This window comes from Coregonus clupeaformis, chromosome 25, assembly GCF_020615455.1.
Source record: "Coregonus clupeaformis isolate EN_2021a chromosome 25, ASM2061545v1, whole genome shotgun sequence".
Taxonomy (NCBI): domain Eukaryota; kingdom Metazoa; phylum Chordata; class Actinopteri; order Salmoniformes; family Salmonidae; genus Coregonus; species Coregonus clupeaformis.
This window is the reverse complement of record NC_059216.1, coordinates 19855631-19873319: the sequence shown is the minus strand read 5'-3', so window position 1 is coordinate 19873319 and position 17689 is coordinate 19855631. Positions and strand designations below refer to the sequence as shown.

The 17689-nt window shown below is 48.3% G+C and overlaps 1 protein-coding gene across 2 annotated transcripts in view; it reads right to left on the bottom strand.

Annotated features, from left to right (window-relative positions):
* Positions 1 to 259: 259 nt before the first annotated feature.
* LOC121539128 (vam6/Vps39-like protein) overlaps positions 260 to 17689 on the bottom strand; it is a 91719-nt gene continuing 74289 nt past the window's right edge. For both annotated transcript variants that reach the window (XM_041847394.2, XM_041847395.2), the window contains 6 exons: positions 17294 to 17396; positions 11260 to 11305; positions 10060 to 10209; positions 2270 to 2404; positions 1964 to 2055; positions 260 to 572 (listed from right to left, as the gene is read on the bottom strand). In XM_041847394.2, coding sequence (XP_041703328.1) covers positions 491 to 572; positions 1964 to 2055; positions 2270 to 2404; positions 10060 to 10209; positions 11260 to 11305; positions 17294 to 17396 — 608 coding nt within the window. In that variant the 3' untranslated portion in view covers positions 260 to 490. The remainder of the gene's footprint in view (positions 573 to 1963; positions 2056 to 2269; positions 2405 to 10059; positions 10210 to 11259; positions 11306 to 17293; positions 17397 to 17689) is intronic.

The following is a 17689-nucleotide window of genomic DNA, read 5'->3' as shown; positions in this document are numbered from 1 at the left end:
AGAGAGAGAGAGAGAGAGAGAGACAGCGAGACAGAGAGAGGGGGAGAGAGAGAGGGAGAGAGAGAGAGAGGGGGAGAGAGAGAGGGAGAGAGGGGGAGAGAGAGGGGGGGAGAGGGGGAGAGAGAGAGGGGGGGAGAGAGAGAGAGAGAGGGGGAGAGAGAGAGAGAGAGAGAGAGGGGGAGAGAGAGAGAGAGAGAGAGAGAGAGAGAGAGAGAGAGAGAGAGAGAGAGAGAGAGAGAGAGAGAGAGAGAGGGGGAGAGAGAGAGGGGGGAGAGAGAGAGAGGGGGGGGAGAGGAACAGTACTCCACAGCTCCAGACAGAAGCAGACAGAGTTCCAGAGTTCCAGAGACGAGTCCAGCTGAGTAGCCCAGCTGCTGTGGAGGGTGTTTCGGACAAACCCAGCTCCCCGCTGTCCCTCCATCCAGGGTGCTGCTAGGAACATGTAGTCCACAGGAGGGCACGATCTTGGGGCTATTCTGTGGTTTTGGTGTCACTGCTCAATAGGACACACCCCTCGGTCCTTACAGCAGAAGTAATGAACTACAACGCCGTTGGGATACCTGGCGAAGGCGCTGGACAGAGAGACAGGCAGGTTGAGGAGTTTCAGTAGGAGCGGACAGACAGGCAGGTTGAGGAGTTTCAGTAGGAGCGGACAGACAGGCAGGTTGAGGAGTTTCAGTAGGAGCGGACAGACAGGCAGGTTGAGGGGTTTCAGGAGGAGCGGACAGACAGGCAGGTTGAGGAGTTTCAGTAGGAGCGGACAGACAGGCAGGTTGAGGAGTTTCAGTAGGAGCGGACAGACAGGCAGGTTGAGGAGTTTCAGTAGGAGCGGACAGACAGGCAGGTTGAGGGGTTTCAGTAGGAGCGGACAGACAGGCAGGTTGAGGAGTTTCAGTAGGAGTGGACAGACAGGCAGGTTGAGGAGTTTCAGGAGGAGCGGACAGACAGGCAGGTTGAGGAGTTTCAGTAGGAGCGGACAGACAGGCAGGTTGAGGAGTTTCAGTAGGAGCGGACAGACAGGCAGGTTGAGGAGTTTCAGTAGGAGCGGACAGACAGGCAGGTTGAGGAGTTTCAGTAGGAGCGGACAGACAGGCAGGTTGAGGAGTTTCAGTAGGAGCGGACAGACAGGCAGGTTGAGGAGTTTCAGTAGGAGCGGACAGACAGGCAGGTTGAGGAGTTTCAGTAGGAGCGGACAGACAGGCAGGTTGAGGAGTTTCAGTAGGAGCGGACAGACAGGCAGGTTGAGGGGTTTCAGTAGGAGCGGACAGACAGGCAGGTTGAGGAGTTTCAGTAGGAGTGGACAGACAGGCAGGTTGAGGAGTTTCAGGAGGAGCGGACAGACAGGCAGGTTGAGGAGTTTCAGGAGGAGCGGACAGACAGGCAGGTTGAGGAGTTTCAGTAGGAGCGGACAGACAGGCAGGTTGAGGAGTTTCAGTAGGAGCGGACAGACAGGCAGGTTGAGGAGTTTCAGTAGGAGCGGACAGACAGGCAGGTTGAGGAGTTTCAGTAGGAGCGGACAGACAGGCAGGTTGAGGAGTTTCAGTAGGAGCGGACAGACAGGCAGGTTGAGGAGTTTCAGGAGGAGCGGACAGACAGGCAGGTTGAGGAGTTTCAGGAGGAGCGGACAGACAGGCAGGTTGAGGAGTTTCAGGAGGAGCGGACAGACAGGCAGGTTGAGGAGTTTCAGTAGGAGCGGACAGACAGGCAGGTTGAGGAGTTTCAGTAGGAGCGGACAGACAGGCAGGTTGAGGAGTTTCAGTAGGAGCACATAGACAGAGCTTTTACTACATATTTACATCAGGTTATTCACTTATTAAGAATGTATTACCTAGTTGTAGATGTTTATAATAAAGCATTAACGTTAGTACTAAAAGGAGACTGGGTAAATACATCAAATGTCTTGGCGATTCAGGTAAACAAAGTAACACTCAACCAGCCTTATCAACAACAACAACAGTCTTACCTGTTCCCCATCTTCTTCTTACAGACCCTGCAGGTCTTCTCCTCCGAGATGGTACACTTGACCTGCTGGTGGAAGATACGCTCCTCCTGGACCTGAACACACACACACACACACACACACACACACACACACACACACACACACACACACACACACACAGACACACAGACACACACAGACACAGATACACACATACACGTCAGGTGAGTAGACGACACACACACCGTCTCTCTCTCTCACCCATAAGAACTCTTGAGCAGCTGGCCAAAGAGCTTCCTCAGCCTTACACCCCCCCCCTCAGCTCACCCGTAGGAACTCGGCCTGCAGCAGACTCTTGAGCACCTGGTCAAAGCGTTTCCTCTGAGCCTTCTCCTCCAGAACACTCTCCAAGAACACACGGATCTCTCTGATCTGAGTGTTGGCTGGCAGCAGGTTGATGGTCTGGTGGGGAGCAGAGACAGGGATGGTACATCCAGTGGGGTTTGAAATTATTAGGAGCAATAATGACTGTATAAAATAAATAATACAAATACTGATATCTATATTGTATGCTGAAAATTATTTGGATATTATTTTGTTTAATAAGTAACTTTTTTTCTCTCAAAAAAGATAGGGGTCAAAATTACTGACACCGCCTTTTTTCAATAACGGCACTGAGCTTTTTGACACATTGGGGTGTCAAAATGTCCTGGTACTGGGTAAAGTTCATGATGCCGTTGACCTTAACAAGGCCCCAGGACCAGTGGAAAGCAAAATAGCCCCATAACATCAAAGATCCACCAGCATAATTTACAGTAGGTATGGGGTCATTTCCTGGTGGGTGTGGCCAAAGAGCTCTATGTTCATGTCATCTGACCAAAGGTTCCAATCCAAGTGCCAACGCCGTTTATCAAACTCCAGGCGGTTACATTTGTTGGATGACATGAACATAGAGCTCTTTGGCCACACACACCAGTGGTGGGTTTGGTGTCGAACTGAGACAAACAAGCAAATGACATATCTGTGCCCCGTGAGAATAGACAATTAACATCTTCTTCTTCTCCTTCTTCATAAAAGCAGAACGACCACAGGGGATCAATTTCTGATCTTTCAAGCTGGAATATGAGAAGAAAAAAATCTTAACATTCTCCTCCCCTCTCTGGAACATGTTATGTTTACTGTAGGGGGAGATACTGTGTGTGTTTACTGTAGGGGGAGATACTGTGTGTTTACTGTAGGAGGAGATACTGTGTGTGTTTACTGTAGGAGGAGATACTGTGTGTTTACTGTAGGGGGAGATACTGTGTGTGTTTACTGTAGGGGGAGATACTGTGTGTGTTTACTGTAGGAGGAGATACTGTGTGTGTTTACTGTAGGGGGAGATACTGTGTGTTTACTGTAGGGGGAGATACTGTGTGTGTTTACTGTAGGAGGAGATACTGTGTGTTTACTGTAGGAGGAGATACTGTGTGTTTACTGTAGGAGGAGATACTGTGTGTGTTTACTGTAGGAGGAGATACTGTGTGTTTACTGTAGGAGGAGATACTGTGTGTTTACTGTAGGAGGAGATACTGTGTGTGTTTACTGTAGGGGGAGATACTGTGTGTGTTTACTGTAGGAGGAGATACTGTGTGTGTTTACTGTAGGGGGAGATACTGTGTGTGTTTACTGTAGGGGGAGATACTGTGTGTGTTTACTGTAGGAGGAGATACTGTGTGTTTACTGTAGGGGGAGATACTGTGTGTGTTTACTGTAGGGGGAGATACTGTGTGTGTTTACTGTAGGAGGAGATACTGTGTGTGTTTACTGTAGGAGGAGATACTGTGTGTTTACTGTAGGAGGAGATACTGTGTGTTTACTGTAGGAGGAGATACTGTGTGTGTTTACTGTAGGAGGAGATACTGTGTGTGTTTACTGTAGGAGGAGATACTGTGTGTTTACTGTAGGAGGAGATACTGTGTGTTTACTGTAGGGGGAGATACTGTGTGTGTTTACTGTAGGAGGAGATACTGTGTGTGTTTACTGTAGGGGAGATACTGTGTGTGTTTACTGTAGGGGGAGATACTGTGTGTGTTTACTGTAGGGGGAGATACTGTGTGTGTTTACTGTAGGGGGAGATACTGTGTGTGTTTACTGTAGGAGGAGATACTGTGTGTGTTTACTGTAGGGGAGATACTGTGTGTGTTTACTGTAGGGGGAGATACTGTGTGTGTTTACTGTAGGAGGAGATACTGTGTGTGTTTACTGTAGGGGGAGATACTGTGTGTGTTTACTGTAGGAGGAGATACTGTGTGTGTTTACTGTAGGAGGAGATACTGTGTGTGTTTACTGTAGGGGGAGATACTGTGTGTGTTTACTGTAGGGGGAGATACTGTGTGTGTTTACTGTAGGAGGAGATACTGTGTGTGTTTACTGTAGGAGGAGATACTGTGTGTGTTTACTGTAGGGGGAGATACTGTGTGTGTTTACTGTAGGGGGAGATACTGTGTGTGTTTACTGTAGGAGGAGATACTGTGTGTTTACTGTAGGGGGAGATACTGTGTGTTTACTGTAGGGGGAGATACTGTGTGTTTACTGTAGGGGGAGATACTGTGTGTTTACTGTAGGAGGAGATACTGTGTGTTTACTGTAGGGGGAGATACTGTGTGTTTACTGTAGGAGGAGATACTGTGTGTTTACTGTAGGGGGAGATACTGTGTGTGTTTACTGTAGGGGGAGATACTGTGTGTTTACTGTAGGGGGAGATACTGTGTGTTTACTGTAGGGGGAGATACTGTGTGTGTTTACTGTAGGGGGAGATACTGTGTGTGTTTACTGTAGGGGGAGATACTGTGTGTTTACTGTAGGGGGAGATACTGTGTGTGTTTACTGTAGGAGGAGATACTGTGTGTTTACTGTAGGGGGAGATACTGTGTGTGTTTACTGTAGGGGGAGATACTGTGTGTGTTTACTGTAGGAGGAGATACTGTGTGTGTTTACTGTAGGGGGAGATACTGTGTGTGTTTACTGTAGGGGGAGATACTGTGTGTTTACTGTAGGGAGAGATACTGTGTGTTTACTGTAGGGGGAGATACTGTGTGTGTTTACTGTAGGAGGAGATACTGTGTGTTTACTGTAGGAGGAGATACTGTGTGTGTTTACTGTAGGAGGAGATACTGTGTGTGTTTACTGTAGGGGGAGATACTGTGTGTTTACTGTAGGGGGAGATACTGTGTGTTTACTGTAGGAGGAGATACTGTGTGTTTACTGTAGGGGGAGATACTGTGTGTTTACTGTAGGAGGAGATACTGTGTGTTTACTGTAGGGGAGATACTGTGTGTGTTTACTGTAGGGGGAGATACTGTGTGTTTACTGTAGGGGGAGATACTGTGTGTTTACTGTAGGAGGAGATACTGTGTGTTTACTGTAGGGGGAGATACTGTGTGTGTTTACTGTAGGGGGAGATACTGTGTGTGTTTACTGTAGGGGGAGATACTGTGTGTGTTTACTGTAGGAGGAGATACTGTGTGTGTTTACTGTAGGAGGAGATACTGTGTGTGTTTACTGTAGGGGGAGATACTGTGTGTGTTTACTGTAGGGGGAGATACTGTGTGTGTTTACTGTAGGGGGAGATACTGTGTGTGTTTACTGTAGGGGGAGATACTGTGTGTTTACTGTAGGGGGAGATACTGTGTGTGTTTACTGTAGGAGGAGATACTGTGTGTGTTTACTGTAGGAGGAGATACTGTGTGTTTACTGTAGGAGGAGATACTGTGTGTGTTTACTGTAGGAGGAGATACTGTGTGTTTACTGTAGGAGGAGATACTGTGTGTTTACTGTAGGGGGAGATACTGTGTGTTTACTGTAGGGGGAGATACTGTGTGTGTTTACTGTAGGGGGAGATACTGTGTGTGTTTACTGTAGGAGGATATACTGTGTGTTTACTGTAGGGGGAGATACTGTGTGTGTTTACTGTAGGGGGAGATACTGTGTGTGTTTACTGTAGGGGGAGATACTGTGTGTGTTTACTGTAGGGGGAGATACTGTACACACTCAAGAATCAAACAATGTCTGCCCAACTCCCAGACTGTCAGTACAGATGTGTAGGTTATGTCCTGGGATGAGGAAGGTTATGTCCTGGGATGAGGAAGATGTGGAGAGTAACAACACATTAGTCACATCAGTGGAGAGGAGAGAGGAGGAGGAGAGGGAGGGAGAGGAAGGAGGGAGAGGAGAGAGGAGGAGAGGAGAGAGGAGGAGAGGAGGAATATAAAGGAGGGAGAGGAGAGGAGGAGAGGAGAGAGGAAGAATAGAAAGGAGGGAGAGGAGAGAGGAGGAGGGAGAGGAGAGAGGAGGAGAGGAGAGAGGAGAGGAGAGGGAGGGAGAGGAAGGAGGGAGAGGAGAGAGGAGGAGAGGAGAGAGGAAGAATAGAACGGAGGGAGAGGAGAGAGGAGGAGAGAGGAGGAATAGAAAGGAGGGAGAGGAGAGAGGAGGAGGGAAAGAGGAGGGAGGAGAGAGGAGGAATAGAAAGGAGGGAGAGGAGAGAGGAGGAGGGAAAGAGGAGGGAGGAGAGAGGAGGAATAGAAAGGAGGGAGAGGAGAGAGGAGGAGGGAAAGAGGAGGGAGGAGAGAGGAGGAATAGAAAGGAGGGAGAGGAGAGAGGAGGAGAGGCAGGAGAGAGGAGAGGAGAGGAGAGGAGAGGAGAGGAGAGGAGAGGAGAGGAGAGGAGAGGAGAGGAGAGGGAGAGGAGAGGAGAGGAGAGGAGAGGAGAGGAGAGGAATAGAAAGCAGGGAGAGGAGAGGAGAGAGGAGAGGAGAGGAGAGGAGAGGAGAGGAGAGGAGAGGAGAGGAGAGAGGGAGATGTCTGTAGGACAGTGGGGTTCAGTACACATTGTGAACAGCTGAGCCCAGCGTTTCTGATTCTGACAGCATCCATTCAGGTGTAGGCTAATTCTCTCTATCTCCCTCCCTCTGTTAAATAATATAATAATATGCCATTTAGCAGACGCTTTTATCCAAAGCGACTTACAGTCATGTGTGCATACATTTTTACGTATGGGTGGTCCCAGGGATCGAACCCACTACCCTGGCGTTACAAGCGCCATGCTCTACCAATTGAGCTACAGAGGACCAGCTCTGTTCTCTCCCTCCCTCTTCTCTCCCTCCCTCCCTCTGTGCTCTCCCTCTCCCTGTGCTCTCCCTCCTTCTGTTCTCTCCCTCCCTCCCTCTGTTCTCTCTCTCCCTCCCTCCCTCCCTCCCTCCCTCTGTTCTCTCCCTCCCTCCTTCTGTTCTCTCCCTCCCTCCCTCTGTTCTCTCCCTCCCTCCCTCCTTCCCTCTGTTCTCTCCCTCCCTCCCTCTGTTCTCTCCCTCCCTCCCTCCCTCCCTCCCTCCCTCCCTCTGTTCTCTCCCTCCCTCCTTCTGTTCTCTCCCTCCCTCCCTCTGTTCTCTCCCTCCCTCTTCTCTCCCTCCCTCCCTCTGTTCTCTCCCTCCCTCCCTCTGTTCTCTCCCCTCCCTCCCTCTGTTCTCTCTGTGCTCCCTCCCTCCCTCCCTCTCTCTGTGCTCTCCCTCCCTCCCTCTGTTCTCTCCCTCCCTCCCTCTGTTCTCTCCCTCCCTCCCTCCCTCTCTCTGTGCTCTCCCTCCCTCCCTCTGTTCTCTCCCTCCCTCCCTCCCTCTGTTCTCTCCCTCCCTCCCTCCCTCTCTCTGTGCTCTCCCTCCCTCCCTCTGTTCTCTCCCTCCCTCCCTCCCTCTGTTCTCTCCCTCCCTCCCTCCCTCTGTTCTCTCCCTCCCTCCCTCCTTCCCTCTGTTCTCTCCCTCCCTCCCTCTGTTCTCTCCCTCCCTCCCCCCCTCTGTTCTCTCCCTCCCTCTTCTCTCCCTCCCTCCCTCTGTTCTCTCCCTCCCTCCCTCTGTTCTCTCTGTGCTCCCTCCCTCTCTCTGTGCTCTCCCTCCCTCTGTTCTCTCCCTCCCTCCCTCTGTTCTCTCCCTCCCTCCCTCCCTCTCTCTGTGCTCTCCCTCCCTCCCTCTGTTCTCTCCCTCCCTCCCTCCCTCTGTTCTCTCCCTCCCTCCCTCCCTCCCTCTGTTCTCTCCCTCCCTCCCTCTGTTCTCTCCCTCCCTCCCTCTGTTCTCTCCCTCCCTCCCTCTGTTCTCTCCCTCCCTCCCTCTGTTCTCTCCCTCCCTCCCTCTGTTCTCTCCCTCCCTCCCTCTGTTCTCTCCCTCCCTCCCTCTCTCTCTCCCTCCCTCCCTCTGTGCTCCCTCCCTCCCTCCCTCTCTCTGTGCTCCCTCCCTCCCTCCCTCTCTCTGTGCTCCCTCCCTCCCTCCCTCTCTCCCTCTCTCTGTGCTCCCTCTCTCTGTGCTCTCTCTCTCTCTTTGCTGGGAGCTGAGCCAGGGGAAATGAAAGCAGAGCCACATTAAAACTCAATATGGGAGAGCAGAGAGCAGCTCCACTGTACAGGTTATAGAAACCTGTTCATAAACCCACAATTCAGAGCCCAGAATCTCTCTGATCCCTGGTGCTGCCCAACACCACATACATACAGTGACAGACAGCCTTCTCCTCACCTTGGTGGCAAAGATCTTTATAACTAAACCAAGACAGACAACAGCCTGTCGTTTCCAATGGGAACAAATGAGCCATAGTGGGCAGAAGAAGCAAGGAGGGGGGCAGAGCCAAGCACGAGCTAGCGAGATCCTATTGGCGCGTTCTAGCACCATGAGCATTTTTCCGTTAGGGAACGCCTAATCTGTGAAGTGTGCGTGTGCAATAAATCAATTCACCTTTGCACTCCTTCTAAACAACGCAATTTTTAAAAACTATGGCAAAGGGTAAAGTTTACAAACCGTAGTCCACTCTGTTCATAACATATTCTAGTTTTGGGAACAGAGAACTGTTTTGAGATCAAATGTTTCATCGATAAGAACATTTGCAGAATGTCGGCCAAAATCCATCTCGTTCCATATTTGGTAGCGAGTGGAAACGGAAAGCGAATGCTTCACATTTAAACATCCAGTGAAATATCTGTCTCATTGTTCCACCTGTGTTGGCGGTATTCAGCTGGCTGTGGTGCAGCCTACCTTAGTGGTATTCAGCTGGCTGTGGTGCAGCCTACCTTAGTGGTATTCAGCTGGCTGTGGTGCAGCCTACCTTAGTGGTATTCAGCAGCCTACCTTAGTGGTATTCAGCTGGCTGTAGTGCAGCCTACCTTAGTGGTATTCAGCAGCCTACATTAGTGGTATTCAGCTGGCTGTGGTGCAGCCTACCTTAGTGGTATTCAGCTGGCTGTGGTGCAGCCTACCTTAGTGGTATTCAGCTGGCTGTGGTGCAGCCTACCTTAGTGGTATTCAGCTGGCTGTGGTGCAGCCTACCTTAGTGGTATTCAGCTGGCTGTGGTGCAGCCTACCTTAGTGGTATTCAGCTGGATGTGGTGCAGCCTACCTTAGTGGTATTCAGCTGGATGTGGTGCAGCCTACCTTAGTGGTATTCAGCAGCCTACCTTAGTGGTATTCAGCTGGCTGTGGTGCAGCCTACCTTAGCGGTATTCAGCTGGCTGTGGTGCAGCCTACCTTAGTGGTATTCAGCTGGCTGTGGTGCAGCCTACCTTAGTGGTATTCAGATGGCTGTGGTGCAGCCTACCTTAGTGGTATTCAGATGGCTGTGGTGCAGCCTACCTTAGTGGTATTCAGATGGCTGTGGTGCAGCCTACCTTAGTGGTATTCAGCTGGCTGTGGTGCAGCCTACCTTAGTGGTATTCAGCTGGCTGTGGTGCAGCCTACCTTAGTGGTATTCAGCTGGCTGTGGTGCAGCCTACCTTTGTGGTATTCAGCTGGCTGTGGTGCAGCCTACCTTAGTGGTATTCAGCTGGCTGTGGTGCAGCCTACCTTAGTGGTATTCAGCAGCCTACCTTAGTGGTATTCAGCTGGCTGTGGTGCAGCCTACCTTAGTGGTATTCAGCTGGCTGTGGTGCAGCCTACCTTAGTGGTATTCAGCTGGCTGTGGTGCAGCCTACCTTAGTGGTATTCAGCTGGCTGTGGTGCAGCCTACCTTAGTGGTATTCAGATGGCTGTGGTGCAGCCTACCTTAGTGGTATTCAGCTGGCTGTGGTGCAGCCTACCTTAGCGGTATTCAGCTGGCTGTGGTGCAGCCTACCTTAGTGGTATTCAGCTGGCTGTGGTGCAGCTCCAGCACCTGTAGAGCAGCCTTTAGATTGGCCTGTGGCGCCGACAGCTCCATTTTGATTGGGCCAAGGCAGTGGACATCAGGAGGGGACAGGTACATGCGCAGCAGAGACAGGTAGACCTGTATAACAACAACATGGGGTTAAGAGACAGGTAGACCCTGTACTAGAATAACACTGGATTACCAGATATAGAGGTTTACCATAGAGACAGGTAGACCCTGTACTAGAATAACACTGGATTACCAGATATAGAGGTTTACCATAGAGACAGGTAGACCCTGTCCTAGAATAACACTGGATTACCAGATATAGAGGTTTACCATAGAGACAGGTAGACCCTGTACTAGAATAACACTGGATTACCAGATATAGAGGTTTACCATAGAGACAGGTAGACCCTGTCCTAGAATAACACTGGATTACCAGATATAGAGGTTTACCATAGAGACAGGTAGACCCTGTACTAGAATAACACTGGATTACCAGATATAGAGGTTTACCATAGAGACAGGTAGACCCTGTCCTAGAATAACACTGGATTACCAGATATAGAGGTTTACCATAGAGACAGGTAGACCCTGTACTAGAATAACACTGGATTACCAGATATAGAGGTTTACCATAGAGACAGGTAGACCCTGTCCTAGAATAACACTGGATTACCAGATATAGAGGTTTACCATAGAGACAGGTAGACCCTGTACTAGAATAACACTGGATTACCAGATATAGAGGTTTACCATAGAGACAGGTAGACCCTGTCCTAGAATAACACTGGATTACCAGATATAGAGGTTTACCATAGAGACAGGTAGACCCTGTCCTAGAATAACACTGGATTACCAGATATAGAGGTTTACCATAGAGACAGGTAGACCCTGTCCTAGAATAACACTGGATTACCAGATATAGAGGTTTACCATAGAGACAGGTAGACCCTGTCCTAGAATAACACTGGATTACCAGATATAGAGGTTTACCATAGAGACAGGTAGACCCTGTCCTAGAATAACACTGGATTACCAGATATAGAGGTTTACCATAGAGACAGGTAGACCCTGTACTAGAATACCACTGGATTACCAGATATAGAGGTTTACCATAGAGTTGCATGTAATACCTACTAGCTGTACATGTTCAACGCGTGTCAATCAGAGGGAGTTACTCACATCTTTGTTTCTGTCTGTGTCTTGGTCATAATGCCGGTGACAGTACCTGAAGGGAGAGAAACAGAAAATGGCAGCATTATAAAATGACAATAATCTCAGCAAAGCATAGACAAGGCCTGGAGAGAAATTATATAATTTAAAAACATCTACGTTTCTTATTTGGAAAGAGTTTTTTTGAATCAGCATGTTATTGTTTCTGGCTGCTGGGTTGTTTTAGTGGGAGACAGGCTGCTGTCCTACTAACTAATTGATAGGGTTGTCAAATTCCTGCAACTTTCCCAAAATGCACAGGTTTTTCCAGAAATCCCAGTTGGAAGATTCCCGGAACAGGAGGGAATAATCAGAAAAGCCGGAATCCTCAAAACAGGAATTCTGGGAACCCTAGGGATATTGGGAACCCTAGGGATATTGGGAACCCTAGGGATATTGGGAACCCTAGGGATATTGGGAACCCTAGGGATATTGGGAACCCTAGGAATATTGGGAACCCTAGGGATATTGGGAACCCTAGGGATATTGGGAACCCTAGGGATATTGGGAACCCTAGGGATATTGGGAACCCTAGGGATATTGGGAACCCTAGGGATATTGGGAACCCTAGGGATATTGGGAACCCTAGGGATATTGGGAACACTAGGGATATTGGGAACACTAGGGATATTGGGAACCCTAGGGATATTGGGAACCCTAGGGATATTGGGAACCCTAGGGATATTGGGAACCCTAGGGATATTGGGAACCCTAGGGATATTGGGAACCATAGGGATATTGGGAACCCTAGGGATATTGGGAACCCTAGGGATATTGGGAACCCTAGGGATATTGGGAACCCTATGGATATTGGGAACCCTAGGGATATTGGGAACCCTAGGGATATTGGGAACCCCTAGGGATATTGGGAACCCTAGGGATATTGGGAATCCCTAGGGATATTGGGAACCCTAGGGATATTGGGAACCCCTAGGGATATTGGGAACCCTAGGGATATTAGGAACCCTAGGGATATTGGGAACCCTAGGGATATATGGAACACTAGGGATATTGGGAACCCTAGGGATATTGGGAACCCTAGGGATATTGGGAACCCTAGGGATATTGGGAACCCTAGGGATATTGGGAACCCTAGGGATATTGGGAACCCCTAGGGATATTGGGAACCCCTAGGGATATTGGGAACCCTAGGGATATTGGGAATCCCTAGGGATATTGGGAACCCTAGGGATATTGGGAACCCCTAGGGATATTGGGAACCCTAGGGATATTAGGAACCCTAGGGATATTGGGAACCCTAGGGATATATGGAACACTAGGGATATTGGGAACCCTAGGGATATTGGGAACCCTAGGGATATTGGGAACCCTAGGGATATTGGGAACCCTAGGGATATTGGGAACCCCTAGGGATATTGGGAACCCCTAGGGATATTGGGAACCCTAGGGATATTGGGAACCCCTAGGGATATTGGGAACCCTAGGGATATTGGGAACCCTAGGGATATTGGGAACCATAGGGATATTGGGAACCCTAGGGATATTGGGAACCCTAGGGATATTGGGAACCCTAGGGATATTGGGAACCCTAGGGATATTGGGAACTCTAGGGATATTGGGAACCCTAGGGATATTGGGAACCCTAGGGATATTGGGAACACTAGGGATATTGGGAACCCTAGGGATATTGGGAACCCTAGGGATATATGGAACACTAGGGATATTGGGAACCCTAGGGATATTGGGAACCCTATGGATATTGGGAACCCTAGGGATATATGGAACACTAGGGATATTGGGAACCCTAGGGATATTGGGAACCCTATGGATATTGGGAACCCTAGGGATATTGGGAACCCTAGGGATATATGGAACACTAGGGATATTGGGAACCCTATGGATATTGGGAACCCTAGGGATATTGGGAACCCTAGGGATATATGGAACACTAGGGATATTGGGAACCCTAGGGATATTGGGAACCCTATGGATATTGGGAACCCTAGGGATATTGGGAACCCTAGGGATATTGGGAACACTAGGGATATTGGGAACCCTAGGGATATTGGGAACCCTATGGATATTGGGAACCCTAGGGATATATGGAACACTAGGGATATTGGGAACCCTAGGGATATTGGGAACCCTATGGATATTGGGAACCCTAGGGATATTGGGAACCCTATATTAAAACACAGGGAAATCTAGATTCTGTCTGCACTGGGCCTTTAAAATACTTATTTACTAAAGAGGAACAATGGGTATAGTCATCCCCAGAATATTTTAATTTGTCGATTTTCAACATTACCAACTTCAATGTTAAGAACCCTATAACAACATGGGAGAAAATGAAATGTATTCTACAAGAACCAATATCACTCCCTGAAAACACACCCCTGTGGAACAATCCTTGGATAGCTTTTCACAATTCACAGATAAATTGGTCCACATGGAAAACTAAAGGCATAGGAAATACATTTATTTCCTTGACAGAATTAAAAAGCAATTTTGGACTGAACAAAAATATCAATGCAACAATTTCAAAGACTTTACTGAGTTACAGTTCATAAAAGGAAATCAGTCGATTTAAATAAATTCATTAGGCCCTAATCTATGGATTTCACATGACAGGGAATACAGATGTACATCTGTTGGTCACAGATACCTTTAAAAAAAAAGGTAGGGGCGTGGATCAGAAAACCAGTCAGTTTCTGGTGTGACCACCTCATGCAGCGCGACACATCTCCTTCGCATAGAGTTGATCAGGCTGTTGATTGTGGCCTGTGGAATGTTGTCCCACTCCTCTTCAACGGCCGTGCGACAAACTCGTAAAAAAATATTACTTACTATTCATCACTACCTTACAAGTTCTCCTCTAGAATACGTGTTTCACGACTTATTTACTACATACATGAGTGGTAAGTCAGGACTGATGATGTTGACTGATTTCCTTATATAAAACTTATATTTTTGTTCAGTGCATATGATAACATAAAATTGTCTTTATATTTAAATGGTCTTTATATTCCACAAAATGTTATGTCCCAAAGGCTGTCCAAACACTTAAGACGAAAGGGAATTCTGACTGTGTAAAAAAGGCCATTAGGAGACTCTAAAATGTCGTATTCTATACCCTTATGAAGAAAAACTAGTTATTAATGTGTTCGATAGGTTTCTCTCAGGGGACCCCTATCTCGATAGGTTTCTCTCAGGGGACCCCTATCTCGATAGGTTTCTCTCAGGGGACCCCTATCTCGATAGGTTTCTCTCAGGGGACCCCTATCTCGATAGGTTTCTCTCAGGGGACCCCTATCTGTCTCACTACTCTCTGTAAAGTAAAGGGCCGGCTTGCATAAAAACACATTAAGTTAATTTCCCCCTTATCTTTTCCCTTAAAAGTTTCCTTAACGTTAAAGTCAGTTGCACAAAACATTTTAAAAGGTGAATTTCCCCCTTAAATTAAATGAAAAAAGTTAAGGGTGCTCATGAGTTCCCTTAACTGCTTCATTCAGTATGGATATCAATGTAAACAGCATTCGTGGAGGTGAAATGTTGCTTTCATCCGCTCTGGTTACAAAAGGAAAACATCAACCAGCTAGCTTCTTAGCTAAAACAATGGAAGGTGCACAATCCATGGCTACAAAGCTAGCTGGCTAGTTAGCTATAGCTACTCTGTTAGCTAGCTTGACGTACTAGAAAGTAATATAAACAACAGTTGAGAAAAAAGTAACTACAAGAAACAAGATGTATTATCTTCTGAAACAATTTGGTTATCCTGTCTTGATTGTAGAAGTTCTATTTTGCTATCTCACAAAATTAAAGCGATCTCTTTGACGAGACGTTTAGTCGGTGAATCAGGCCGTCTCCATGGAAACCAAGTACTCTTTCTGCCATACATGCCTTCAAACTACCGTAAAACCCCTTAAGTATGCCCTTACCTAAGGACATATTTGAGGGGCTCTATGCAAACACCCTTAAACAATTCCCTTAGGTAAGAGAAAATTATTCCTTAAGCTAAACGCATATGTCTTATGCAACCGCGCAAAGGTATTTTGTTTACGATAAGTTATAGTAGCCCATCTTCTGATTATAGCTAGCTTATTTTCAGTCAACTGCTCCTGCTGAGTTCAGGCTCCGTTCAACGTTAGCTTCTAACCAGCTATTTATAGCTAGCTACATGGCTAATTGCCAGAGCCCTTGAGCTACCTAGCTAGCTAGACATCTGACTGAAATATCAGCCAATATTTACCAGTTGACACGGCTGGAGTCGAGGGATGAAAATTGCTATTGTCAGCGCCGTCTCTCTGCCACTTGCCACTGCCGGTCAACATACAAATAATATTACTACACAGATCATACACGTAACGTTAGCTAACTAGCCTGCCAGCTAACGTTAGCTAGCTAGCTAGCAGTACACTTTAACAGCAGGCTACAACAACACACCCTGAGTAGATACGGTATATAGTAAATATGAAGACAGATTTAGACATTGCATATAATTGAACAGTTCCATTTCACGTCACGCTGTTTATTATGTTTTACCGGTTTCTCGCAATTATTCATCCTGGGAAAAGGGAGTGGGTTTGGGCAGGAAATTCCGGTAACACGGTTCCCTGGCATTAAACCCTTAACTTTCATATTGGGCCCAGTGTTTATTGAGATAGAACGATAACAGGTAGGAATCGAAACATTTGTTTGTTTGTCTCAATATAAATCACGGGAAAAAAAATACTGGAAAATAAGAAAGACTGTACTATAGAACGAGTAAGAAAACTGCAATTTTCTTTAAGGTCCTCTGTAGCTCAGCTGGTAGAGCACGGCGCTTGTAACGCCAAGGTAGTGGGTTCGATCCCCGGGACCAACCATACACAAAAATGCATGCACACATGACTGTAAGTCACTTTGGATAAAAGCGTCTGCTAAATGGCATATTATTATTATTATCATCTGCTGAACATGCAATAGTGTTCAAATGGTCCCAGTATTATTTGGCGTCACATGATGCATGAGCAAGTGTTAAATCCCTTCCCCTTTCCCCAGCCCAACCCGGCCCCCACCAAGTCACCATGTTTGGTGTCATCCCTTCCCCTTTCCCCAGCCCAACCCAGCCCCCACCAAGTCACCACGTTTGGTGTCATCCCTTCCCCTTTCCCCAGCCCAACCCAGCCCCCACCAAGTCACCATGTTTGGTGTCATCCCTTCCCCTTTCCCCAGCCCCCACCAAGTCACCATGTTTGGTGTCATCCCTTCCCCTTTCCCCAGCCCCCACCAAGTCACCATGTTTGGTGTCATCCCTTCCCCTTTCCCCAGCCCAACCCAGCCCCCACCAAGTCACCATGTTTGGTGTCATCCCTTCCCCTTTCCCCAGCCCAACCCAGCCCCCACCAAGTCACCATGTTTGGTGTCATCCCTTCCCCTTTCCCCAGCCCAACCCGGCCCCCACCAAGTCACCATGTTTGGTGTCATCCCTTCCCCTTTCCCCAGCCCCCACCAAGTCACCATGTTTGGTGTCATCCCTTCCCCTTTCCCCAGCCCAACCCGGCCCCCACCAAGTCACCATGTTTGGTGTCATCCCTTCCCTTTCCCCAGCCCAACCCGGACCCCACCAAGTCACCATGTTTGGTGTCATCCCTTCCCCTTTCCCCAGCCCAACCCAGCCCCCCACCAATTCACCATGTTTGGTGTCATCCCTTCCCTTTCCCCAGCCCAACCCAGCCCCCACCAAGTCACCATGTTTGGTGTCATCCCTTCCCCTTTCCCCCGCCCCACCCCGCCCCCCACCAAGTCACCATGTTTGGTGTCATCCCTTCCCCTTTCCCCAGCCCAACCCGGCCCCCACCAAGTCACCATGTTTGGTGTCATCCCTTCCCCTTTCCCCAGCCCCCACCAAGTCACCATGTTTGGTGTCTAATGAAAAAGGCTATTTTTTTCCTGCCGGCACAGATTCTCAGTAGACTTCAGAGGGGAAGAGGCTAAACCTTCGTCAGCTAACTATCCGTGCGCATGTGTGTGTGTGTGTGTGTGTGTGTATAGTACTACTCACTCCTTGGCCATGTGTGTGTCCTTCAGGACGTGTACGTAGATGAAGAGGGCCTGTTCATGTTTCCCCATCCGACCCAGCAGAAGGGCACGCTCCTCCAGAAGACCTGACACAGACAAACGACACGGCTGAGGCTGTGTGCTAGCCTCCGTGAATGTGTGTTCACCGTGCCACTAGGTTGAAGATACCCAGGTTAGGACAAGTTATGATTCCATGCGGAAGCTTTTAAAAAAACAGATTAAATGAGACCAGCGTCGTTGCTAACTAGCATCGCTGGTCCCATTGTTTCGAATTCTTCCTCATTAATGCAAAGAGCTCTGGGATATCACAATCCTCGTCTTAACCTTTGTCATCTTCAACCTAGTGGCATGGTGAACACACATTCACGGAGGCTAGCAT